Here is a 25,881-nt window from a genome sequence, read left to right as displayed (position 1 = left end):
AGATAAGAAACTTGAGCGCCTTGGTAAATTTCATCGGGCATTCTCAAACCGCTGCTAAGCCACGCATAATGTTTTAGGTAGTAGGGACGAACCTTTAACTCATAATATGCAGAGTATGAACCGGCGGCAAGTAGTGGGACTTATCGAATTTTGTGGCGCATATTCGTTTATGATAGACCGTGACGACGACATGACACGAGACACGCCGACAAGCCGACCCTAAGGTGCTTCGCCCCTAAAAGAATTGCTATCTTTTGCTTAATATTGCGATGATAAATGTGTATAGTACCACCTTAACTACTTCCCCTCCATTCGGTCGAACTGACCGAAATTTCTGAGCTTAGAAACTTGACGCATCATAAGCTCAGACACAGTGCTTACCGCCTTTCTATGATAGCGTCTATGGCTGAAAGAATTCTGAAGCCTGAGCGAAAGAATGTTTGCAGCCAAAAACGCTGATGATCGGAAGAGGGCGACTGTCTGTACACGCACAAAATTTTGCCATGGCCTAAGACAGCTATCTGAAAAGCGTGGCACGAAAGTTTGTTCTCAGCCCTTTTAAAATGATAGGGCTCTGGAAAAAAGTTAATTCCGATAAAGAAAAACTGTGCAGCAACAACCGTGGAATAAAGCATTCTAGCGGGCATTTGGACTGTGAAGACAATGTAATTTGCAAAACTCCCATCCCGTGCGCAAAATCTTATATAGGGCGCACAGGACGATGTTTAAAAATCATAGTAAGAGAACACAGATACGCGAGTGAAAGGTACATTGTCCAGGACATTTAGCGGCGCACTGCGCAAGATGTGGGTGTAAAACTATGTTTAGCGGTACGAAGGTTTTGGGTCGTTGTAAGTAAAAAAAAAAGGAACGATAAATCATGAAGGCCTACTTCATGCTAAAAAAAAATGATACGCCAAACCACGTAAGCTCTTCTTCCGTGGCGCTGGGAAACCCAGCTTTTAACTGCATACACGCCCATTATATCAATCCACGCGTGTCTTCATGAATCCTAGCTTCTCACAGTGGACTCGTTTATTTTTAGATGTTCCTTTTATATGTTTTTTCTGTCTCTCATCATTCCATGTGTATGTAGATATGTCGTGCGTTGTTAGCAATAAACTGTTGCAAGTTTGCGCACATATGCGTCCCGTCTTCAAGCTTTTTGTCCTGGTGTTTCATTACAGCGCAGCAAAAAAAAAAAAAAAAAACGATGCCATACTAACTATTTCCTGTCGAGCCCTTATTGAACCTTTTCGTCCCAACCGAGTACTCTACCACTGCGCCACGCCGAAACATGTTGACGTAACCGTAAATGTCCTAATCAACAGAGTAAGACATCATTTGGTTTCACATTTCATGTCGCATACTCAAGAAAGTCGCGACCTTCCTTTCCAAGTAAAGCTTGCTTCTTTATTAGACACAAATAAATGGCTGCCGGCATCGAATGACATGCCGAAAATGGCTAGAGCGCTAAGTTTCTTTAGGAATTCACATACTAATTAAAAAAAAAAACATCAAATGGACCGAGGAGCAGGGTATAGTTTGCGGTTTGTTACTGTTGATTTTTATTAGCTGTTTCTCACTATTGCCAGTGCTAAACATGTGCAGAAACTTTATGATGACTCGTTCGATAAATACGCGCGTACGTGAATTAATGTTGAGTAGTTTTCTCACGCAAGCGACGATATGCCAGTGCTGCGGGCGTGCCAATGTACTGATTTTTTTCGTTCCGTCGTTGACTACAACTAAAACTGTTCGGCAAAAGCAAATACAATGCCCTGAAAAAATATACCAGTGTTAGTTCACTAATGCATAACAATTCACAAGTACTTGTTCTGACAAACTAGTCAGAGAAGTACCGGCGAGGGCCGCTAGCAGCTTTCAGTGATAGCCTGTGTGCGCTGCCGAAAGCACGTCGCATCGGTGGTCATCGCTCCTTGTGCGGACACCATAGACAAGGACAACTGGTTCGTCTGGGTTAACCGATGTCGCAAGTGTACTCTACAGTCATTCTTACACGTCGAAATTGCGCATACTTAAACCAAGAAGCGCCGGTGGCATGCATACAGACTCGGCCAGCACGCTAGGCTTAACGGTCGCTGGGAATCACACTGGGTAGGACTGATCTCGGCGCAGGTGAGTTTCGATGGTTGAAGTTTCTGCATTTTAGCTTCGCAACCTGTCTTACTGTTACCTAAAGTGCAGCTGAAGTAAGTGGAAGCGCAGGAATTGCCTGGGATGCGTTTCCGATCTGGCGATATCGACCGACAACACTATTTTTCCGGCTTCCGTTAGGAAAGGTTGTCAAGTCGGAGCTCACATATTTCTCTCCAACTGCATGGTGATCTAGCGATTCGCTTTGTCTGTTCAGACCAACGCCTTCAGACTTACAAACACTGCAATATGGAAACATTACAGTAGCACATCGCAGATGCGAAACTGATATATGTGCGAGCCATGCGCAAAATGTGCATTCATTGCTGCTTTGTGGTCCGCAAGTAACGCCGTTATTGACACTGCATGAGTGAAAACAAAAGTGCTAGAAAGTAAAATGATCAGCGTTGCTGCTTTGGTTTATTACTATATTGTTCTCGATATTCAAAGGGAAACATTAAATGTGACAGTGGTTTCACACCACGTACATTATGCAAATCCTGTTACTCTGCCAAACAGAAATTGATGCATGTTTAGAGCCTGTTAGGATAGCACCTATCGGACTCGAATCAAACATTCGATATTAAACGATACCGAAACATTCCGCCGCCCTCAATATTGAAAGCAGCGCGTAGCACTGGCAGATACAGTACGCGCTCCAGCATACGCTAGCGTCCTCCACTGAACATTGCAGCGTTTCCAGCCCTTCGCAGTGAGCGCCAGCGTCACAGCGGCGAAGCCAGTTCCATACCAGTGCAACCCAGCTCGTCCCAGTGCGTTCACGGAAGTGCCGGTGAATCCGAGCGTGTACCAATGCTCCCACTGCGATCCAGTACCAAAAATATCGCTGGTATCATGCTAGGGGTACTGGAACGGCGCAGGAGTTTGGAAAAGGATATCGCGATATATTAGATTGCATGCATGTCATGGCAGTAATGTCGTCACCTTCGGTTCATGTTTATCATGCGTGCAAATCATGTGATGCCCGTACCGGTATACAACAAGATAAAAATAACATTACTTTAGCACAATGGTTTTTGGGCAGTTATGTCGTAATGTCACGTGCAGATTACGTGAGCAATATGCGCGCGACACTTTTGTCATGACCAACAACTAATGTTCCTTATACACTTCCGTCATGTCACGGAGCATTCGGTATCTATGAATTAACGAAGCGGACAGAGACGTTGCCGGATAGATTATATTTTGCAGGACATGCATCTGACGATATTTTAAATGCGAATGCATTTCTTAGTCGGTCTCTATCAGGCATCCGGCGTTGTCCGCGCGCCTCTCCGCTCTCACTCCCTCTCCCATAGCAACAGCTGCGGGCGCGCCGCTTATCGTCGCCCCTAGCAACCGGAGCAGGTGGTGCGGGCGGAGTAGCTGAGAGTGAGTGGAGAGGAGGAGCGCGCTCTGGCTTGTGAGGGCGCTCGCATCGCAGAAGCCCGGCGGAGCTCCCGCGTGTGGGGAGAGAGCGTAGGAGAGGGTAGGTGCAGTGCTTCGCCGCTGCTTCTCTCGCCGTTCGCTCTCTCTCCTCCCTGCGCCACCGCCTCAACGCAGTGCGTTTGAAACGCGTTTGTGGCGTTTGTGCTGCCTTGGCACAGCCTGAAAACAGCGCGTTATAAACGCGTTTTCGCTGCATTGAAGGCGGTGGCAACATCCCTGAGATGATTACGAACGCACGTAGGAAGCGTTCGTTGAAAGAGGCGCCCAAAAGGGAGACACTTGAGCGCGTCGATGTGTCCAGCTTTACGCCATTAAAATTACTACGCCGTGTACTCTCGGCGGAAGAAATGCATTCGCGTTTCCTCGCGATTCCCTTCGGGGAGGTGGGGGCATTTTTTTTCATAATCTGCGCTAACTTTTGTCGCATTCGTACCATACCTTGCAAATATTGGTGTAAATAATATCATCGAAACGAGTACGACAGCAGAAAAACGAAGAAGGCTAGACTTTAATTCAGATAGCATGCATTTAATAGTGTTTTTGTCTTGAATTACCAGTCACGTTCCCCATAAATATTAAGAAATCCAGTGCAAATTTTGGTAGAGATGCTGCCCCACGTATCTTAAGTCAAGACTCAATATGAAAGACGTGTCGGAAGCAAATCGAAGATCACATGCTATTTGCACTAAAGTATGTATATATACTCCGGCTACCTTTTATGCTCCCCTTTATGAACTATTTAGTTATGGGTGATTAACGTACTTTTTAATTAGTGGATGAAGACTCAACGCTGAAGACTAAGAGTTGTAGAACTGCTTCAGAAACCAGCGAATGAATTACTTCCTGTAAGACAGATTTCACGCCGTGCTTTTTTCAACTTTTCAAAGAAAGCCCACGACATATGAAAAAAAAAAGTTAGTATGCAGTTGCACTCAACGTGAAAGCTGTAGGCTGTGCAAAGCAGTGATTCGCGTGCGCTACAGCGACGCTCGCGTTCAGGGGCAAGCGCGCGCTAGCGCTCGAAATGTGCAGCCCGCTCGGCGTCCATGGCTGGAAAGGAACCTCCCTTTGTGAAGAAGTGGCGCAATCTTGCCTCCTCCTTTCCCTCTCCTCATCCTCACATCTCCCCTCACCCCTTTTCCCTTTTCCACCCCTTGCAGTAATACTATACACGGCTATGGTATGCTCTAGCCTCCCCTTCCTCTCTTCTTTCCTCCTCACCCTCACGTCTGCTTTCTACCCCTTGCTGTACTGTAGCACAGATAGCTTTGTTATGCTTTACCCGCCTCTCTTCCCTTCTGTTTTCCTCAACCCACACTTCCTTGTACCACTTCTTGCTATATCGTACTACGCATGGCTATGCTATGCCATACCCTTCCTCCCGCGTTCTCACACTCACATCTCTCCTCTTAACCGCACTTCCCTTTCCACCTTGCTATAATATACTATACACGGCTATGCTATGAATTATCCTCCCCACCCTCTTTCCTTTCCACTTCACCCTCACTCCCCCGTTGCTATAGAGTGCTATACACGGCTATGCTACGCGCTATCCTCCTCTCGTTCTTTCCCTCCTGTTCATCCTCACACCACTCCGCACCCTCACTTCCTCTTCACACCCCTTGCTATACTATACTAAACATGGCTATGATATATATAGCTGTGATGTACATGGCTGTGATGTGCTTTATTCTCTACCCTCCTCTTTACCGTCCTCCTCACATAACTTCTCTGTCGCAGCTCCTTGCTATACTATAGTATATATGGGTATGCTATACATGGCTATACGTGGTTATGCCTGCGCGACGCCAGGGGACCACATGAAAGGACAGCATACTATGACAGTATACGGCAGACCGGGCCCCGAAAGTGCTCCGAAAAGCCTTGCGATGGAGCGCTTGCGTACTGCTATGGTGCTGCTCTCAAGCGCGCATTCGCTGAACGAGGTCGCCTGCAGCGTGACTGCGGCCATGAGGAAGTACCAGAATTTTTGATGGTGGCCGCCATCTGGGCCTACAGCTTGCGTGGGATGACAGCGCAAATGCATGCTGCTGGCCGAGCACTGCGTAGGAGATAGGACGTCCAAGACAGAGTGACGACGTGGAGGTAATCGCGGTGGTGGGGTTGCGAGGGGGCCTTGTCGTGCATGCGGCTTTAGACGTTCCTGTGGGAGTGTTCATTACTGTTTTGTGGCTCCAGTGACGCAACAGAGATTACTGAACTTTTTTGTTCTTGACGAAGGCAGCGGCTCAACCGTTATTCACAGTATCGGCCTCTCGCTTTTGTTGTCACCGTTAGGAAACCCGACGTGTTGGGCCGTTTGTTTCGGTCAAGCGCATATATTGTGGGTATTCATTGTATATATCTTCTTTATCTGTACATTATCATCATCATAATGAGTTTGGTTATGCATCCTCATCTTCGTGTATCATCATCATCAGTGTGGGCTAACCGTGCCTGTTGGCTGCTCGGTCCTCGGGCCTGTCTGTCCAACTAGGACCTCATACTATGTTTTTTTTTGCGACACAATCGTGTTGTTGGGGCTGATCGCATATTGTATGTTTTGGCAAAGCTCAGCGGCGCGCTTCCATTGCCTCTAGTTGTACCTGTTGTGTTTACATTGAGCGCAACAAGAACCGTGGGCCCGATTCCGCGGCTAATTTTCATGCGGTTTAATAAGGACGTTCTTAAGGACCAATACAGCCCAGATTCAAGAGTAATTCTCTCGAGCTATTTTATCAGCTATCTTTTGCCCTCACTGCAGAGATAACGCGCCTTTTGGGCACACAGTTACGGCCGCTTGCAGGCGCCCACTGGACAACAAGCAGATACAGTAGAAAAGTCTTCAAACGCAGTTTACAGCTTAGTCAGGACACCACCGGGTTGCCTTTAAACATGCATTTTTTAAGCGAGCCGAACTGCTAAACGCTGAGAAAAACTGACTTTTCCCCCTGTGATTTAATTTGAGCACTGCTCTCTGCCCTAGTTTTCAAATGGCAGGGAAGCGCGTGTACTGCACTACAGGTACTGCACTAATCAATCGGATGTCTAGACAGGTCATCCACTAGTATATGTACCTGGACGCACTTATATGTCACCACTAGGGACGAAAGTAGTGGTTTTTATACTGAAGCACAATTTCTTAGAATATGGAAGAAAGGAAGGAAGGAAAAAAGAAACAAGCGGAAGCACAGGGAGGTTAGCCAGTTCTTAGACCGGCTGGCTACCCTGTGGTAGCGGAAGGGGTAAGGGCGATAAAAGATGATGAAAAGAGATTACAAAAAATCAGCAGCATCATCAGCCTGTCTACGCCCACTGCAGGGCAAAGGCCTCTCCCATGTTCCGCCAATCAACCCGGTCCTGTGCTTTCTGCTGCCACATTATACCGCAAACTTCTTAATCTCATCTACCCACCTAATTTTCTGTCTCCCCCTCACGCGTTTGCCATCTCTTGGAATCCAGTCAGTTACCCTTAATGACCACCGGTTTTCTGCCGACGTGCTACGTGCCCGGCCCATATCCATTTCTTCTTCTTGATTTCAACTATGATGTCCTTAACCCCCGTTTGTTCCCTGACCCTCTGCTCTCTTCCTGTCTCTTAAGGTTACACCTATCAGTTTCCTTTCCATCGCTCGCTGCGTCGTCCTCAATTTAAGTTGAACCCTCTTGTAAGTCTCCATGTTTCTGCTCCGTAGGTAAGTACCGGTAAGATGCAGCTGTTATATCCTTCCTCTTGAGGGATAGTGGTAGATTCCATTCATGATTTGATAATGCTTGCCGAATGAGCCCCAACCTATCCTTATTCTTCTAGTTATTTCACTCTCATGGTTCGGCTCCGCGGTTACTACCTGTCCTAAGTAACGTACTCCTTTACAAACTTCCAGTGTTTCGCCACCTATCGCAAAGCGCTGTTCTCTGCCAAGATTGTTCCACATTACTTTAGTTTTATGCATATTAATTTTCAGACCTACTCTTCCACTTTCCGTATCCATTTCAGTAATCATGAGCTGTAATTCGTCTCCCGCGTTACTCTCAATGCAATGTCATCAGCGAATCGTAGGTTACTGAGATACTCTCCATTAACTCTTATCCCTAACTCTTCCCAATCTAGGGCCCTGAAAACTTCCTGTAAACATGCGGTGAATAACATTGGAGAGATCGGGTCTCCCTGCCGTACGCCCTTCTTTATTGGGATTCTGTCGCTTTCTTTATGGAGGACTATAGTGGCTGTGGATCCGCTGTAGATTTCTTCCATTATGTTTATATAGGCTTCGTCGACGCCCTGATCCCGCAGTGCCTGCATGACTGCTGATGTCTCCGCCGAATCAAATGCCTTCTCGTAATCTATGAAGGCTATGTATAGGGGTTTGTTGTATTCCGCGCATTTCTGTATCACCTGATTGGTAGTATGAATATGGTCTATTGTTGAGAAGCCTGTACGGAATCCTGCCTGGTCCCTTGGTTGATTGTACTCTAATGTCGTATTAATTCTGTTAGCAATTACTTTTGTAAATAGCTTGTAGACAACGGACAGTAAGCTTATGGGCCTGTAATTTTTCAGGTCCTTGACGTCCCCTTTCTTATGGATCAAGATGATGTTGGCATTCTTCCAAGATTCTGGTATCCTCCCCGTCGAGAGGCACTTCGTATACAGGGTGGCCAGTTTCTCTACATAATCTCTCCACCGTCTTTCAACAGGTCTGATGTTACTTGATCCTCACCAGCTGCTTTGCCTCTTTGCATTCCCTTTAGGGCTTTCTTTACTTCTGTCAATACTGGTGGGATGTCAGATTCCTCTGCGCTATTACTCCTTCTTACGTTATCATCCTGAATGTCTCGGCTGCTGTACAGATCTCTGTAGAACTCTTCCGCTACCTCAACTATTCTATCCATATTGTTTATTGTTTGCTGCTTTTTTCCAAACAATATGGAAAAAAGCAGCAAGAAAAGGAAAAAAGAAAAGGAGAATACGACACTGCTTAAAGTCTGTCTCTAAGACCAGTTGTCCGCAAGAAACGCAATAATGCTTTCAAAGCCTTTGTTGCTGAGGACAGACACAGTCAGTGTCCCAGAACCCATTGTTCAGACAAAGGGCGATTATAAAGTCTAACTCATCGTAAATTTCTTTCCTTGGCGCACTGAAACGGGAACACTCACACAGAAGATGGGCGATCGTTTCTTCCCAGTTGCAGTTATTGCCCGCAGAGTTGTCGGAGATTCCAATCAGAAAGGACAAAGCAGTCGTAAAGGCCACGCCAAGCCATACGCACAGAAACGTCTCCTCAGCTCGAGATATTCCTGACGGTACACGGAGCTGGAGACCAGGATGCATGCTGTGTAGACGAGCGTTGTTGAATTCCGCCGAGTTCGAATGTGCAAGTGGGAGTTCACGTGCCAGCGAACTAAACCTTGTAGCTGCGTTGGTTCTAGAAAACGGTATAAGCTGAGTGGGCACTGTCATGTGCAGATCGGGCGGCCTCACCTGCACGGTCGTTACCAAATATACCACTACGACGCGGTATCTACTGATACGCTATGCTGCGTTGTTTCTCTATTGCATCATGATGAAGGAACCTTATATCCGCAACTAACTGCTCATTAGGTCCATAACGAAATGGCGACATTGAAAAGCTGCCTTGGAGTCACAGAAGATGGAGCAAGCTTGCGAAGGTTCTTCAACTACAAACTCTAGCGCTGCACGGCTGGCGGCGAGTTCTGCAGCTGTCGATGATGTTAACTGCGATGTCTTCAATTTTATGGCGACGGACTTTGCGTGAACAAGCACTGCCCCTGCTGAGCTTGCAGAAGTAACCGAATCATCCGTGTGAATGTGAAGCCGTCGGCTGTCTTTCTTATGCAGGTGCAGTGGCCTGTTGTAGGGCTGAATAGGACGACTGTGTTTCTTTTGGATTCTAGGAATGGTTAGAAGGGCTTAGAGTGGGTGCAGGCGCCACAATGGTAACGGCGGTCTTGCTGGATGCGTGCAGTTTGAAGTAAGCACTACGCAATGCGATTCTTTAGTACTGCTGAACGCAGAGTATGGCCTTGAAATAGGAAGTGAGGCTAGCTAGTGTAATGGAATCCGAGCGAAATGCCTGATGGACATTCTCAAAGCATCAACGCGGATGTATGCAGTTACTGGATGGTCACGCGCGATGACGACTGCCGCTGCTGTAGATGCGCATCTCGGAAGTGCAAGACATATTCTCAGTGCTTGAGCGTGAAGCGACTGGAGGACACATACATTTGTTCTTCGGGTTTTGCAAATCACAGGTAAGCTGTAGCGAATGAAACCTAGGAGCAGAGTGGTGTAAAGTTGAAGCATCGCTCGTACAGATGCACCCCGCGATTTTTCACCAAGAAACCTTAGAGCGTGGGTGATCATGGTCAGTTTCTTTTAGGGGCGAAGCTCCTAAAGCCATGGCTCTGTGCCTCCTAGCTCGTACGTGACCGTCTATGCCGCGCGTATGTGCCAGTGGTGATGGCAACGAAGCAGCGCGAGTGTCATTCGCTGTGAGGTTACCCGATTTTACTCCGGTTTTCGAAGCTGAACTCATGGCCGTCATCATGGCACTGCGAAAACTCCCGACAGACGAGATCAGGGCGATAATAATAACTGATTCGCTCTCAGTATGCACAGCACTTACAGCTCCACATACCTCTCGTGCCCTCAAGACATTTCGATCTTTAGTTCCGTCTCAGCTGAAGCACCTAAAACTAGTATGGGTCCCAGGTCACTGTGGCTTAAAATTAAATGAAATGGCTGATGCTTTAGCGCGCGCATCGCTAGATCTCCCAATAATCCAGGTTCTTCCAGTGGTAGAATATTTCACCGCAATCAGATACAGAAATTGGCAATTCACACCGATAGGATGGAAACATAACAATGTGGACGGAATACAAACATCTCAATTCCCATGGAAGTCTCACTGGAGCCAATCTAGACAATCTGAAGTTACGATCACCAGATTTCGATGCCGTGTCCCCCCATTAAATCTATACTTGCACAGAGCTGGTCTGACGATATCGCCCCTATGTCAATTCTGCGGAGAACTAGAAAATATTGCACATTTCTTTTTGTCATGCCGAAGATATTCAATTATTAGATCACGACTGCTCATTACTCCGCTGTTAAAAATAGGCTTAAACTTAACTGAAGAAATTATACTAAGCTTCGGAGCCTCAGGGTTGGGATACTGCCATAGGGATGCCTTCAATGCCGTGTGTAATTTCATGCAAACCACTAAACGTGTACCATTTTAATCTTCCTTCAAAAAACGCTCTTAATTAAAATGCGGTTCATATATCTAATCTCACCAAATTGCTCTGATCAGGTTAATACGGCTGTCTGAAATACGAGCGCAATAGCATAATTTTTGAAGTATTAATTTGATGTCTTATTTATTATTACCATTCTACTCTTAATTTTTTTTAACCATTTTACATTCTTCGAATAAGATTTTAAGCTTCAACTACATATTCTTGGCCGATCCCCCAGAGTGGGTACGTGCCATAGAACAGAAGGCAAAACAAACAAACAAACAAGTTCTTCTCCCAGTGCAGGGATGAAGAAGACGTTGCAGTTCTTTCCTGATCGATGAGGCGCGTTGTGTCGTGCTCTGTGCCTCGTCGATCCACGTCGTTACACTGGTGAATTGCGGGTAAGCTTCATGCTTGGTACTCCATCGCGGAGCCGACAATCGAGCCCGGGATCGCCACCACACGTCGAAACACCGGTCCACGATTCAGTCGCCGTCTGCTAGTCGCCGTCAGGACCGTGTACCTCGCACCCAAGCTGTCTATCGGGGACGTCAAGTCGTTTAGAGACGCTGCGTTACGTGACTACGACAACAAGTACAAGAACCGTCTGTTTGTGCTGGTTGGGGACTTCAACGTGGGACCTCATGCCAATGACTGGATCGTGCAGCACATGCTTCCAAACACGCACTCAGATGTATCCATAGCAGACTACACGATCGGACGTGCATAGACTTTGTGTTTGCAAACTTCCACTGCAACCAGTACAAGGACCTCTCTCACTTCATTTCACGGACCATAAAGCCGTCACAATGAAGGGACCTCGCAATCCAGCCGCCATGACAACGACGAAATGAAAAGAACAAACGATGAAACGAAACAACAAACGAACAAGAACAAAATAAAAGTTGATTTTGCATAATATACGCACAGTCTTAAGTCTTTCTAATGGTAATGGGCTAACTTTCACGGGAGGAGTTACGGTTTACCGATGATCTCCCCTCTCGAGCTTCGCCCACCTCATCATCTCTTTTCCGTGGACATGGCGCGATTCTTATGCTGGCGATGCGAGGGCTCCAGGACAAGTCGTGATCAATTATGACGATCAGAAAGCGGAGAATTGTCTCATAACTGATATTGTATCCGTTGATTTTATTCACATACGGGCCCATCGCCTTGCGCGTGAAGGGAAGAAGCGAGCATTCTCTGATGACAGCTCAAGTCCCATCCTTGATTGTGTTTGACATCAGTGTAGCAGCTCTGTGAAGCCTGGCAGGTACGGAGAGACACGTCACCCTGAGCCCAGATGCAGATGTCATCTGCATATATTGATAGATGAACAGACCGTGCAAGTGCTTCAACCAGGCCGAGGAGTGCTAGGTTAAAAGTGTGGGGTACAGAACTACATCTTGAGGCATACCGCGAGAGGTAGTGGCGCGTTGTTGGGGCATCTTAGGTCTATACAAAGAAGGTCCTGCCCTTCAAACAGCTCCCAATCTATTGGTAAACATGGCCCCCAAGTCGAACGTTTCCGAAAACATCCACAACGGCTTCATGCCGTTGTCGTGCACGCCTTTCACGTCCAAGGACATCGCCGCAGATAATCTTTTTCGGCTGTTTCGCTGTTGCACAGATGAAACGAGGTCAATGACGTTATCTATGGAGGACCTTCCACGTCGAATGCTGGTCATAGCCTGAGGGTACCACTCTAGGCGAGTCAATACCATCCTCTGAATCACTTTTCCAAAACAGCTGGCAAGTGCGACCGGGCGATAAAGGTCAAGCCTAGAGAAGTTTTACCTGGCTTAAGCATAGGGACGAGGCGGCTGCATTTCCACGAAGAAGGTAAAAATCCGCTGCACCATGAGTCTTTGCAAACGGCTAGAAGGGCACGCCGAGCTGCTTGACAGCGGTTGCAAAGTGCCGTGCAGGCGGCCCCATCAGGTCCAGGTGATGAAGATCGCTTGCATGCTGTAAAGGCTGCCTGAAGTTCCCCTAGAGAGAGCAGATTGTCCGTTGTCGAATCTTTTGAAACTGGCGCGTTTCCTAGGTAACGCATGGTGGACGCGGACCCCTAACCGGCAACCTTCACGCAGATATCGTCTGCTATTTCAATTTCGTGCTGAACTTGGTAGAGAGCTAGGCATTTAAAGGGGCGATGTCTGTGTGGCTAGAGTTCCTGTATATGCTACCTTACCTATAGATATCATATACAGTGACTCTAGGTGTGGCGATGCTCGTAGGCCGCGAAAAATCCTCCATATTTGCGATAGAGGCTTTTGTGGATCAAGCTACTCGATTAAAGAATTTCACCTAAAAGACTGGAGTGAGTTCATTCGACGCTGAATATTCTTCTGCAGACGTTCTGCCCCCCTCAAGTTGTAAAGGAATTTAGTGCGCCTACAGCGTCGTGTAAAAGTGCGCCTGTAGTAGTGCGCTTAGTCTTGCAGTGTCAAAATGGCTTGAAGGTTAAATATATGCTCCTAGCGTGAAAGTGAAGTTCCTGCGTTTTACTATAAGACAGAGGTACTCGTTATCATCAGGTAGGACTGAGTGCTCGAAATAGGTAAGCTCGCATCTCATATAAACGATGACGGTAGTCTGCTCGTTGCAGGTAGCAGACTTGAAGGCTTCGCACCAGATAACCATATTGCATTGTGAAGGCGTGGATCGCAAATAATGATAATGGGACATTTCTTCTTGAACACAAACGGTTGAACATCCGAAATGCGGCGTTTGAGGCCAAGAACATTTCATTGTAAATTTGATGCTTCTTTGACTTCGTTACAGCAGGTTTGCTGAGGAGGAGCCATGGTGCTTCTCCAGACTTGACAGAATCGTTTCAGTGTATCCAATATTTGAGGAGGACTCTTAGCTACCGGAGTGTGGATGCTAGTTAGGAGCGCACGAATCATATTCATGGGGGCCTCTGCCATGGCTACGACCTCCTTATTTCGGCTATGCCGCCACTTTCGTTCCCAAGTGATTTTAGACGAGCGACGCTATGGCTCTGCTGGCTTTGAAACTGTGGCTAACACCAGGTACAAGTAGTAGATGCAAGATAGCGTTGCCATATCTCCGACGAATAGTATATTTTGAGGCAAATAGTATCATTTGACGGCAGTCAGTACATTCAGAATCAGTACGTTTGCGTAGGCCGTGAAAAATCCAGATTGTCACGCTTATCGCGCGATATTTTGTCGTAAATTACACGCGTTTAATGTCAACCAAGCCTTATGAAGCCGCTGGATCGAAGTTTAGGAAAAGAAATGTGTGAGCTGTAATTCCTATTCTGGTTTCGCGCCACACACTCAGATCTTGTTGGCACAAACCAACTCGCCCAAATCGCCCTCTTTCAGTAACGCCAAAGTTTCTTCTGGAATTATCCTAAGAAAGTGAGGGTTAGTACAGCTTTCGAGATTAGCAACAGGATAAAACGACACGTCTTACTTCAATTTCTTGCAGGGTCACGTGGTTTCGGACGGCGTCTGCGAGAGCCTGACCATGGCGCGCGACGACTAGGTGCTCGTTTACGCACAGTTTCTTCACACTCCGGTTGCGAGCCAAGTGGTCCAGGAACACTCCTGCGTTTGTGTCATCAGCCTGCAACCCCCCAGTTTACAGAGTATGTAAGTCGAGACTTAGGCAGTTAGAATCCACTTCCTTCACGATGCCTAAGCGCATGAGCCCTTACCTTAGCGGAAGAGTCGCGAAACACCCCTTGGTCTCGGAGGCTTTCTTTCTGTCGATAGCGGTTGTCCCAGCCATAGGCGTGCGCACAGGGGGTGCCGGAGGGGGGGGGGGCGGCCACCCCCCTCTAATCGCCTAAGAGGGGGGCGCAAAATTTGCTCCGTACATTGACCCTTCTAGTCACCTAAGAGAGGGGGGGCGCAAAATCTGCCTCATGCATTGACTTAGTAGGGTGGAGGGGGCGCTGCGATGAACCTTTGCCCCCCCCCTGATGTGGAACCCTGCGCACGCCTATAGTCACAGCCCCTGCCCAAACCCTACTAAGACGGCAGAGGGCAGCACAAGAAAATGAAAAAGGCGGATTGCATTAGATGCACCGACGTACGTAAAATAAGTGCCCTTGATGGAACACAATCGTTAAAGGCGGTCAAACATGGGGGGGGGGGGACAAAAGCGCAAAGAACGCGTTAAGTGACATGGGCCAAGTTGTTGCCTGGTACCAGAGGCGTCCAAACGAAAAAAGTCAGAACCTCTACGGCACATCGCAGATATCAAGAAAGAAAAAAACATCGTGTAGATGTTAAAGAGGTTCCACGCAAAACGTACACAGCAGGCAAAGAAGCGATAAGGATGAGCACGGACTTCCATTTCTTGCTTACTAAAGCAACAAACAAATATATATCTGCACACATCACATCTGCATCTGTCCAAGCAAATGAGCGATAAAACAAACTCATCCGAAGTTGTAGCCAAACTACGAAAACAACACCGTGCGCATCTGAATTCAAGTATGATAGCTCACTATATCTGTGTGCGATGGACGGCTTACTGGCGAAGGTTCCATTCGCGATTGCTGCAGCCTCAGAGATGATCCTTACGTTATCTTCAAGCTGAGTGGCCATAACTGCTGCTCTGTCAAAGGCACGAATCGGTATCCCGAGCAGTGAGGTGCCCAGAACCATCACTGCCTTTTTGCACATTTTGGCTGTGTTCAAGCAAACGCACATAAAAACATCTGTCCGTCTGCCCGGTGCAGCTTGGAACACCAACTATGAAGTACCACCTGGTCCGCTCGCAAATCTTGTTCCATTTTAAAGCGTAGTAATAGAAATAATGTAAGAAATCGTCCATCAGGTTATCTAAAAACGGTAACTGTCTTACAACTCAACCATGGCATTGCATAATCTGTTATAGCTCAAGCAGTAGCACTTACGCTGTTCTCCGCGGCCGTTTGCAGCCACTAGCGTTGTTTTCACTAAGCCTAACGGACCATGAAACTAAGAGATTATCTAGTAAGCAGCTCCGAACTGTCACTACTACCTTATGTGCTTGCAGCTATGACAAAAAACAGCGCAGAAAGACGTCTGGATAGATTCGACGAGATTGACATGTTAATGCTTTGATTAGCGTGGCTCTTTTAATGATTATGAAAATATACAGCTAACATATTTAACTGCAGAGGAAAAGCCTATTCATAGGGCTGATGCATTAAGGGCAGCCACCGCAAGAGCGCGGCAATGACAAAGCGCTGCGAGCCTTGGTGGCTCTTGATTCGCTTCGTAGACTTGATAGTACGGAGATATTATCTGCGAACCTGAGGCAGCTTATGTTAGAAAGGAAGTCTGAGGCTCGCCATATCCTTGACAGAAAGCGCCCTGGTCAATTGGTGCATTAATCGAGTGCTCGATTCGGACAAAAAGGTGTCATGGAACGGGCTGTAGTTTGACGCTCTCACTGAGCGTTCCGGTAGTGGTTCTGTTGTAACCATGCGTTACTTTCCATATAAGAACTTTTCTTGAAAGTCAGCCTAGCAGTGATTAGTAAACACGCTTCTGAGTTTGCGCAATACTCACCACGACCTGATCGAACTGCAGGATAGTTAGAGCAGTGGTTTCCTCCACGTAGCCGCCGATCTTGCTCGCCACATCATAGTTAAAGAGGATGTTCGTAAGAGTCAGCCAAGTCAGGTTCTTCATGGTTGCGAGAGCGTCGGAAAAACCGGACCTCTCGGTCTCGATCATCTGAAGCGATAAAAAGCAAAAAGGACGCAAAAAAAGGAGCAAAAGTGTTACGGCGAATCGGCCTAGTTGAAATAGATTCGTCTTGACAATATTTTCGCGAAAACACGGAGTCAAAGAAGAGCCGCGGCTTCATCCGTAACGAAGGAATATTTTGTTCGCGCGAGCCTCAAAACTCGGCAGGTGGCATAAAGAGGAAAATGAATATCGAAAGAGAACTCCCCACCACACTTCAAATTGTGGTTGTCAATTTGTGTTAGAATTTACCGGACGCTGTGGATGAGCACATTCTTCTTCAAATGAATGGAAACGTAGGCTTCATTTTCAAACTAACTTTGTTCTGCTGCACTTTCGAACTTTCCTTAATGATGTTAATGAGAGACTTGCAGTTCTCGTCACAAACCGAAGCTAGGCAGAGAAATCAGCAATTCACATTAATCACATTAACGCGAATCTCATTATAGTGAAATCATATTAATTATGGACCCAATAATTGTGATAAAATAAGGCAAGGTAGCCGTGCGCATAAGCGGGTCATGTAGATAACAAGGAGAGTGCACATGGCAGATTCCGGCTGCGCCGGCTGTAAATAACCTTACAAGAGGCATTCGCAGAAACGCCATTGACTGCGCCCACATGTCACTTCATCTCGGTTTACTAAATCTAGTGTAGGCGCGCCTACTTCACATCTAGCAGAGGATTAACGTATTTCGCTAGCCAGTCATAAACACTCGCAACAGTGACGTGCCTGCAGCACCAGAAGCCATTATTGGAAGGAGGACACACAAAGTTTGCATACCGCCGGCTAGATAGACAACTTGGCAAACAAAATTATCACAAGTGCAGGAAAGTTCCAAGGAAATGATCATGCCTCTATACAATAAATTGTAAAGCTCTAAATGATAACTCAGTACGGCAATCAACAATTTGCTGTGGTTGCTTGTTACACCGGATGCTGTGCACGAACAACAAATGGTGAACGACATTTGTTGTACAAATACAGTAAAAACTTGTTAATTCGAACTCGAAGGGGACTACAAAATTGTTAGAATTAAGTGGAGTTCGAATTCGCGGAAGGGCGCTAGAATGAACGTAAATCGCGCCACACTGCATGGGTAGAACCCAAAGAAGCCACCTCTGGACTCGTTATCGCAATTTAAGCACTACTACAAGTTTGTGGCAGGAGATTTCGTAAATTGAGTTCATGGAGCAGCGAACAGAATTATTTGGTATGTCAGTGATACGCCACAAACAAGCACCGACATGCATTCATGTGAGCAGAGAGCCATAATGTCGATAGTTATGCTGCAAAGCACGTTTATTTACATGACAGAATTAACGCAGTCAAGGGTTCACTTGCTTGTGTTTCTTCTGTCACCACTCCATGAGCATTGTCTGCAGCTTGCCCATGAGCTCCAGCGCAGCGTCCGAATTCTCATCTGCTGAGAAATGCTGCGGTTTCCTTGTTTTAAATATCTAGTAAATATGTTTTGGTTTGGTTTTGCAACACATTGTGATCACTCTGAGCCGATATCTGCGAGGAGCGATGAAAACCAGGCGCTCCCAGTTCGAACTAACTATTGGGGATACCCACGCGTTCGAATTATCGGGAGCTTTCCTCAAATACTCAGGGCCGGGCCCAGGGCGTCTGTTGACTTAACTGTAAGTTCAAATTAACCGAGCGCGAATTAACGTGCTTTTACTGTATTTCCAATTTATTCAAAGTGCCATCAATTATTTCACATAAGAAATGAGGGAGATAGATATAAGTTTCGCGAATGTTTCGCGAAACGTGCGGTGGAAAATGGAAAAGCATTTACAGTCGCATGCTTTTTTTTCCTGCGTTTGCTGGAAAAAGTTTACTACAGCTCTGCGTACGGCCCCGGCGGCCGTATTTTCGATGAGGCAGCGAAATTGCTTGAGCCCACGTACTTCGATTTAGGTGCACGTTAAAAACCCCAGGTCCCATAATCATATCGTGCTTTTGGGACGTTAAAGCCCAACAGTTATTAAGCTCTGCTTAAGGCACTGCAAGCAAAGTAATTACAGACAATATCTCCATTTTTCGTCTACACTACGGAACCGCTTGTTGCCCATTAGGTTTTCTGTACGGCTACACTGCAAACGAAAGATGGAGCTTGACTAGACCGAGTACAATAACTGCTCGTCATCTTAGTGTTTTGCTGTACTCGGAAAAACTTACGCGCTACCTACGATCACTATATATTTATTTCTAGATACTCCAGTGTCCAAAATAGCATAGCAGGTGTGATGCACAAAACCAGTTTTCAGAGAAGGCACAGACACAAAAACATAAAAGTTACACGTAAAAAGTACAAGAAAGTATTGAAATGCACAAAGTAGATAAAAATGACAAACGCCATTGGTTGGAAGCGAAAAGTTCGAAAGAAGACTCCACAGAATACATTGAATCAGCGCAAAAAGTAATAAAAACACAAATAACACAACAAAGACAAAATGAATGCATAGTCGATGAACTTTAACATGAATGCAAATACATCATGTGTGTACCAGCCAGCGTCAAGAAAGATCCTATTAAAGTATTGACAACAAACAGTGCGGCTTCTGCCAGTATACTCACCGAGCCGGGAATATCGAGGAGCCAGAGCTTGCATTCCAGTCGATTGACACCCACGGCGCCAGTCTTGAGGGCGTGCCAAACGACGAGCTTCTCCATATATGTTGTAATATCGAAGTAAATGTACACCACGCACCTGCGCGTGATCAAGATGAGCGTCCCTAATTACAAACTGTACGAAATAAGGAAGAAATAGGAATCGACCGAGCTCCCCAATTGCCATGAAAAAAACAAAGGACTTTGGACAGCTACGCACTAATGGTGTGATGACTGTGGAAACAGCGGAGCTAGTGGCCTTCTCCTCCTCCTTTCCTTCAGCTTCACCCTCACATCACACCTCCTCAACCTCGCCTCCCTTTACTATACTATACATACATGAATATACTATACTATACACAATATACTATACTATACTATACCTGAATATATACGCTATGATTTTTCTTCTTTCTATATTTCTTTATGTCTGGTTCTTTCTTGTGCTCCCTCTCTTTTTTCATGTCATGTCTCTGTTTCTCTTTCTTTGTCTTTCTCTTTCTGTCTACCTCTCTCTCGCTTGCAGTGAGATCATCATATGTTCCCATAAATACTTGCTCCGCTGCCGTGCCTGGATAGCCGAGTTGTTAAGACGCTCGCCTTCGGACCGCGGGTACCCGGTTCGAATCCCGCCTTGCCAAGATATTTATTTTGTTTCAATATCTTCTCCGCCTCCTCTCCACTTCGCGGTTTTCACTTAACGCTCGCGTCCCTCTCCCTTCCCTGCTCTTTGCCTCTGCATGTACTCCTCGTTTTACTAGACTTTACTCTCTCCCACTTCAGGCTCCAACCTCCTTCCCCACCGCTATACCTCACTTCCTTCGCTCTGCTCCCTCGCTCCAGCATCTTCGCTTTTTCCTAGCACCTGCTGTACTCGATAACGGGGCTTGCCCAATTCCGTGGTGCATACTCGCCCGAGTTCTTGTGTTAGGCTACGTGCAGTTACTCCAAGCCTTGACAGCTCCGCTGCTAAAAGACTGGCAGAGGTTTAACTGTTCTAAACGTACTTATCACGTGTGAAAGGTACGTTTGGCTTGGTTTTCCAACGACTGTGCCCACCGGTGGCGGCTGCAGCAGATTTGATATTTTCACACTTCCGCTCTCGGTAAGCTTCTCTATAACGTGTTAATCTGGCCTCCCTTTGGTATGGTGTCTCAGCAGGAAACTTTTCCATTGCATGTTTTTGCAGCCTGCCATTCAGCTATATCTAATGCATGACTGGACTGAACCTGGCGCTTGTGCGGAAGCGCACGCACAGGCGGCCCAACCGGTACGCCATCTATGGCGGGACTTAGCAGCAGGGGTGTTGCTTTTGCATGGCTGCCATTGGATGCCTTTATTCAGACGCCAGCGCGAAGCGCCGCTTCTGTTACGGTCCTTGCGGATGGGCGGAATTCAAGATGGCGGCGCACACGGTGTACGTCGTGACCGCAAGAGGTACAGAAGCCGCGCGGCGCTGGAAATAATCTTGAAATATTCGAGCAACAAAGCATGATGTGCGGACGGCGTGAGTCGTAAAATATCGCGGCGCAGAAGCACATAGTGAGCGAGCACCCAGAAACTGCCGACTACGGCCAACGCACGCCTGACCACGACTGTCCACAACGACAGACGACGAAACTTTGTAACGGACATCAAACCCCGTCAGAGAGTGGGGGTGGAGGGACTTGCGAGATAAGAGAAGGCAAGTAAGTTTTAGGAGTGCTGTTTCTTGGGCTAGTCGGAACAGCACGCTGTATTTTTGGCGCGCTTGAAAAACAAGGACGCAGTGAGGCACACATAAATCACAAACAAACTCGCTCCAGTTGTTCAGTGGCTACAGCCCTCTTTGTGGTTTACGCGTGCCAAACTGTATTTATGTGTATCCTAGTATTTGACGACTTGCCGTGAGGTTTAATAAACATCACGCAATAGTCTTGCGTAGTCTCGCTCATGATCTAAATACGCTCGCGTGTTGTAGCTGTTGTGCACGATAAAGATGTATTTCGTTTGGCACAAATTGTAAAAACACATACAAATGGGGGAATATAACCTCAAGCACAAGCTTTTATTTCCTCCATTGACGCGTCGCAACTGATCGCACGTATCGGATACGGAATATCTTCCACTGTCATCGCTAGCACGACCCGCGTAATCTCGACGGCTTGGTGCTATTCCCACGGGTCCGAACAAAATTAGCTGCGATTGCTCTGAACGGAGCGAAAAATCCCAACATGTTGGCAACGCTCAGCTGACCGTAGCGGCGAAAAGGGTCGCCTGTTTTAAAGACAGAAGCCTAGATGCCCTGACAAGTAACCTTCCGCGCCATTGACAAGAACGCAAAAAATCACGTCATTATATGACGTTGTGACGATGTCATAACGTGACATCACATGATGTTGTCATCACATGTCATCGTCGCTTGGTCAGAGGTGGACCGATGCTGTGAGGCAGCGCAAAACCACGTGAGGTGCAAAGAGCTGGCAATGCCTCCGAACGTGGAGGCAGTTCAAAAGCACGTTAGTTGCAGAAAGGTTTCAGAAGGGTCAATACATAGGATTTACGAAAAACAGGATGATTGCTATTTGCCTTTGAGTGGTCTCAGGCACATGCAAAGGGACCATGTGATTTTTTTTCAGTGGCGGCAAAATCCGCGCACTCGTGAATTCGCCTTGTTTAAGAAACGATATCTGAAGACTGGTTGCGTTCAAGCGCACATTAAAAGCCTTTACGAAAACGTGACTTTTACGAAACCCGTCAAATGAAAAGGAAAACAAGCAAGAAATACTACAATTTCCTGCAGAATGAAATTTCGCTGTACGTTACATCTGCTGTCGTTTCTTTTTCTCTCTTCCTACGTACGCAGCTACAAAACGCTGTAAAACGTAGTGACAACTAGAGTAAGACGAATGGTGGTTTTGGCTATATCTCGCAGAACTATATACCGCATGAACAGTCAACAAATACCTGTGTTGTCGAAGCAGCAGATGGATGAGCAGAGAAGCACGAAGCATGTCCAGCACATCAGGTTTGCCTGCGGGCCACTGGTAGCTCTCGACGAAATCTCGCCCCACTGGTACTCCGAATTTTGACGTTGTTTCGGGCAAGGATGCGGTTCCACAGGTCGAAGTCGGAAACAATCCAGCATCGCTTCTCGCCGGGCTCCCACGTGCAGGAGCGTTCGAAACCCAAATTGTTGTCAGCACTTTCACAGCCGTCGACGTCCACACCGTTGCTCACTGCACTGGCGCGGGCACCTGGAAGTGTTCATATAACAGCTGTTTGGGCTTCACGTCCCAAAATCACGATCTGATTATGAGGAACGCCGTAATGAACGGCTCTGGATATTTCAACCACCTGCGCTTCTTTATCGTGCGCCTAAAGCTAAGCACACGGGTCTAGCATTTTGCCTCCATCGAAAGGCGACCGCCGCGGTCGGGATTCGATCCCGCAGCCTTCGAATCAGTAGTCGAGTACCATTACCGCTAGACAAGCGCGGCGGATTTAAAAAAGTAGGCCAAGTTGGGCTTTGCACATAACGCATAAAGTTTCTCAGGAAACTAGCTAAGCAAGCAGTAAACCTACGAGCATTCTGGGATGATGCCAATTAGTGAAAGTTTTTTTTTGTTATCGTAAGCGCCACGAGAGAGTCAGATATAATTTCATTGACGATCAAAATTCTGAATACTGCTGAATCCAGCCCGTGTAGTTGCAGATGGGATGACTAGTGATGAGGTTATGCATACCGGTCTGCTAAAGGTAATATAGAAGCGTCAAGCATCGAAAATGTATAAAGGCAAAAACAATATACGTCAGTCAATAAGCTGGTATATAAAAAAAGGAGGTACTTTCAACAGCACAAGCCGAAAGTAACCTTTAGACTGCACACGAATTGCTGTTAGAAAATTGTCATAAATGTCATTAGGCGATGCGCTTGTAGGGTAACATACTACAGAAAAACTGACAGAACACAGTTTAACAGGACGAGCACTGGTCCTGTTAAACTTTGTCCTGCGAGTTTTTTTTTATAGTGTGTGTTACCCTACCACAAGCTCATCGTCAAGCCATCATGAACCAACTCGCCCCAATCATAGCGCTACTGTCTTAAAGGTTAACAAGTAACAGGGGAGGCTACTTAAGCAAAGAAAATTTGCCGAAGAATAAGAACTGGTAGAGCGCATACAGCAGTAATTCGCAAATATTCACCGGCAGTACACTGATGTCACTAAATATAAAAATTAATAATTGAATTTTGCCGGTACTACCATTTAGAGTGGAAACTGCGAGAATAAAAAAAAAACTGGAAATAATGGAAGATCCAAGCAGTGTTCTATTGAAAGGAAACTGATGAGCAACATGACGAGGCAGAAGCGCAGCATAGTTGGCGGGATAACACACAGGCATAGCTGTTATTATATTGGCCATTAAGAAAATAAAAAAAAACAACGGACCTGGGCAGCTTACGTAATGCCTAGGACAGTGAACCACTGGTCACTTAAGACAACGCAATGGATGCCACGGGATGGGAATCGCCATCGATGGTGCCACATAGTGGAGCGGAGTGACGAAAACAAGTTGATATAGTTGAATAAGTTGAGTAGAGCATGCTGGTTCAAGTAAAGCGTTCATTATGTTACAGCATGAAAGAACGATGAAAAAGCTAGGTCACACAAACAACGGAACAGAGCTCTTGTTGCGCTGTAACTTAAGTAACAAGTACCTACTAGCACATTTTTACTGTACTCCTAAAACGTAAAGCTGACAGTGCCGATACAAACGCGGAGAAAGAGAGGCACTCGCAGTAGAAAAACGCAGCGCAGACTTTCAACAAAGCATTCATTTTGACTGTGTACGGTTATTTATATTGAAGGCTTAACAAAATGAACGAAGATCGCATTTGCGCATCGTTTGTAGTCATGTCGCTATCGCCCTGGCATTCTTGTCTAATGCCCGTATTCACAAACCAATCTTATCCTTATCTCATGGTTTCCTCAACTTTCCGTACACTCTGCACGCGCAATCAGGGCACAAAAGCGTAACAGGGTAAACGATAACTACAAGATTGGTTTGTGAACGCCGTCCCACTACGTTCAATAATAATAATATCTGGTGTTTAACGTCCCACGACCGCTACATGATTATGAGGGACGCCGTAGTGGAGGGCTCCGGAAATTTCGACCATCTGGTGTTATCTAACGTGCCCTGACGTCGCACAGTACACGGGCCTCTAGCATTTCGCCTCCATCAAAATGCGACCACCGCGGCTGGGATCGTACCCCCGACCTTCGGGTGAGCAGCCGAACACCGCAAACGCTACACCGCCACGGCAGACATCCCACATCGTTGATCAAATGCATTAAAGGCACAACACCGTTAAGTAAAACGCGGGATAAGGATGGTTTGTGAGTACGGGCCTTAGAGGGTCAGCTCTTTTTCACACAAAGCTATCGGTAGGAAGCTAACGAAATTCTGACCCGCACGTGATGTGGCGGCTGCCTCGATGATTTCCCTTGTAGAGTTGACTTACATCGAGATAAAATCTGGCATCAATCGAAAAAAGGTTTGCATCTACAGTAGCGACCGTGCACACCAAGATGACCCTAAACTGATCTGTAGTAACCATAGCAGCGTTCTCTCAGCCGATAGTTCATGCATCGGCCACTTTGGCCTATAACACTTTATTACAGATAGCCGGTACAGTCAAAGCCGACTATATCGAGCTCGGGTAAATCAAATTTTCCTTTATATCGAACTATTTTTGAACGCGACAATACTTTAATGTCAGTGAATAGGATAATCTACGGCTACTTTCAATGAAAACAGCCGGAACGCTTTATATATCGAATATTAAACGTGTGGTACGCCCCAAAATGTTCGCTTTCGCTCACAAGAAGGTGGCTTTTCCTCACGGGGGGGGGGGGGGGTGAGCTTAAAGGAAGAAGGAAATGAAAATGGAAATTGGGTGTGGAGTTCACGATAACTGTCTCTCAAGTGAGGACACCTCACCGATACACTCACGGGGGATTGGGGATTAAAGGAACAGTGAGAGTGAAAAGAGTATGGTAAGAAAAAAGAAAGGTATGAGTGGAAAACAGGAGGGGGGGGGGGGCAGGAGAACGGGCGTCCGAGTCACCGTGGTGAGCGGCTAGAAAATTCGTTCGACTAGGCCGGCATCCTCGAGAAAAGCGAGTAGGGCCGCAAGGGCTGATCGGCGACGGTGCACGTGGCCGGTGGGATGGAGCAAGTCCTGTACGGGTCGCACACGGCAGTCCGACGAGGCGGTACTTCATGGCGAGCCGCTTCCGCGCAGTGTTGAGAGAAGGACAGTCAAACAATAGGTGGCACAGGGTTTCGATCTCGCCGCAATCGGTGCAGTTCGGTGCAGCGGCGCCGCGAAGACGATGCCTGCGTTCTGCGGGCCACACAGAACCGGTCCTCAGGGCAAGAAGAAGCGCGCGCTCGCGGCGAGTGAAACCAGTGGCTGGGATGGGAGGAGGGGTGTGTCCGGAGGCGACCCGTGCGTCAGGATGCTCGCGCACCAGCTCCCGGCGAAGGTTGTTGCGTGCCGAGTCGTACGAGCTGGCGTAATCCCCGCATGCTTTTGGGAAAGAGCCATTTTACTGTGTTCCTTCGTCCTCGTCCTCTTTTGCGCTGTGTTTCCCCAGCTACGCTCCATTACCTTACATTGTGTGTATG

The 25,881-nt window shown here is 46.9% G+C and overlaps 1 protein-coding gene across 2 annotated transcripts in view; it reads right to left on the bottom strand.

Annotated features, from left to right (window-relative positions):
• Window positions 1-16,539, bottom strand: part of LOC119406565 (uncharacterized) — a 36,582-nt gene extending 20,043 nt beyond the window's left edge. For both annotated transcript variants that reach the window (XM_049419589.1, XM_049419588.1), the window contains exons 1-2: window positions 16,407-16,539; window positions 14,314-14,466 (exon numbers count right to left, since the gene is read on the bottom strand). In XM_049419589.1, coding sequence (XP_049275546.1) covers window positions 14,314-14,466; window positions 16,407-16,529 — 276 coding nt within the window. In that variant the 5' untranslated portion in view covers window positions 16,530-16,539. The remainder of the gene's footprint in view (window positions 1-14,313; window positions 14,467-16,406) is intronic.
• Between the last annotated feature and the right edge of the window lie 9,342 nt (window positions 16,540-25,881).

This window comes from Rhipicephalus sanguineus, chromosome 10, assembly GCF_013339695.2.
Source record: "Rhipicephalus sanguineus isolate Rsan-2018 chromosome 10, BIME_Rsan_1.4, whole genome shotgun sequence".
Taxonomy (NCBI): Eukaryota; Metazoa; Arthropoda; class Arachnida; order Ixodida; family Ixodidae; genus Rhipicephalus; species Rhipicephalus sanguineus.
Note: the sequence above shows the minus strand (reverse complement) of the source record. Positions and strands in the feature narration are given on the sequence as shown.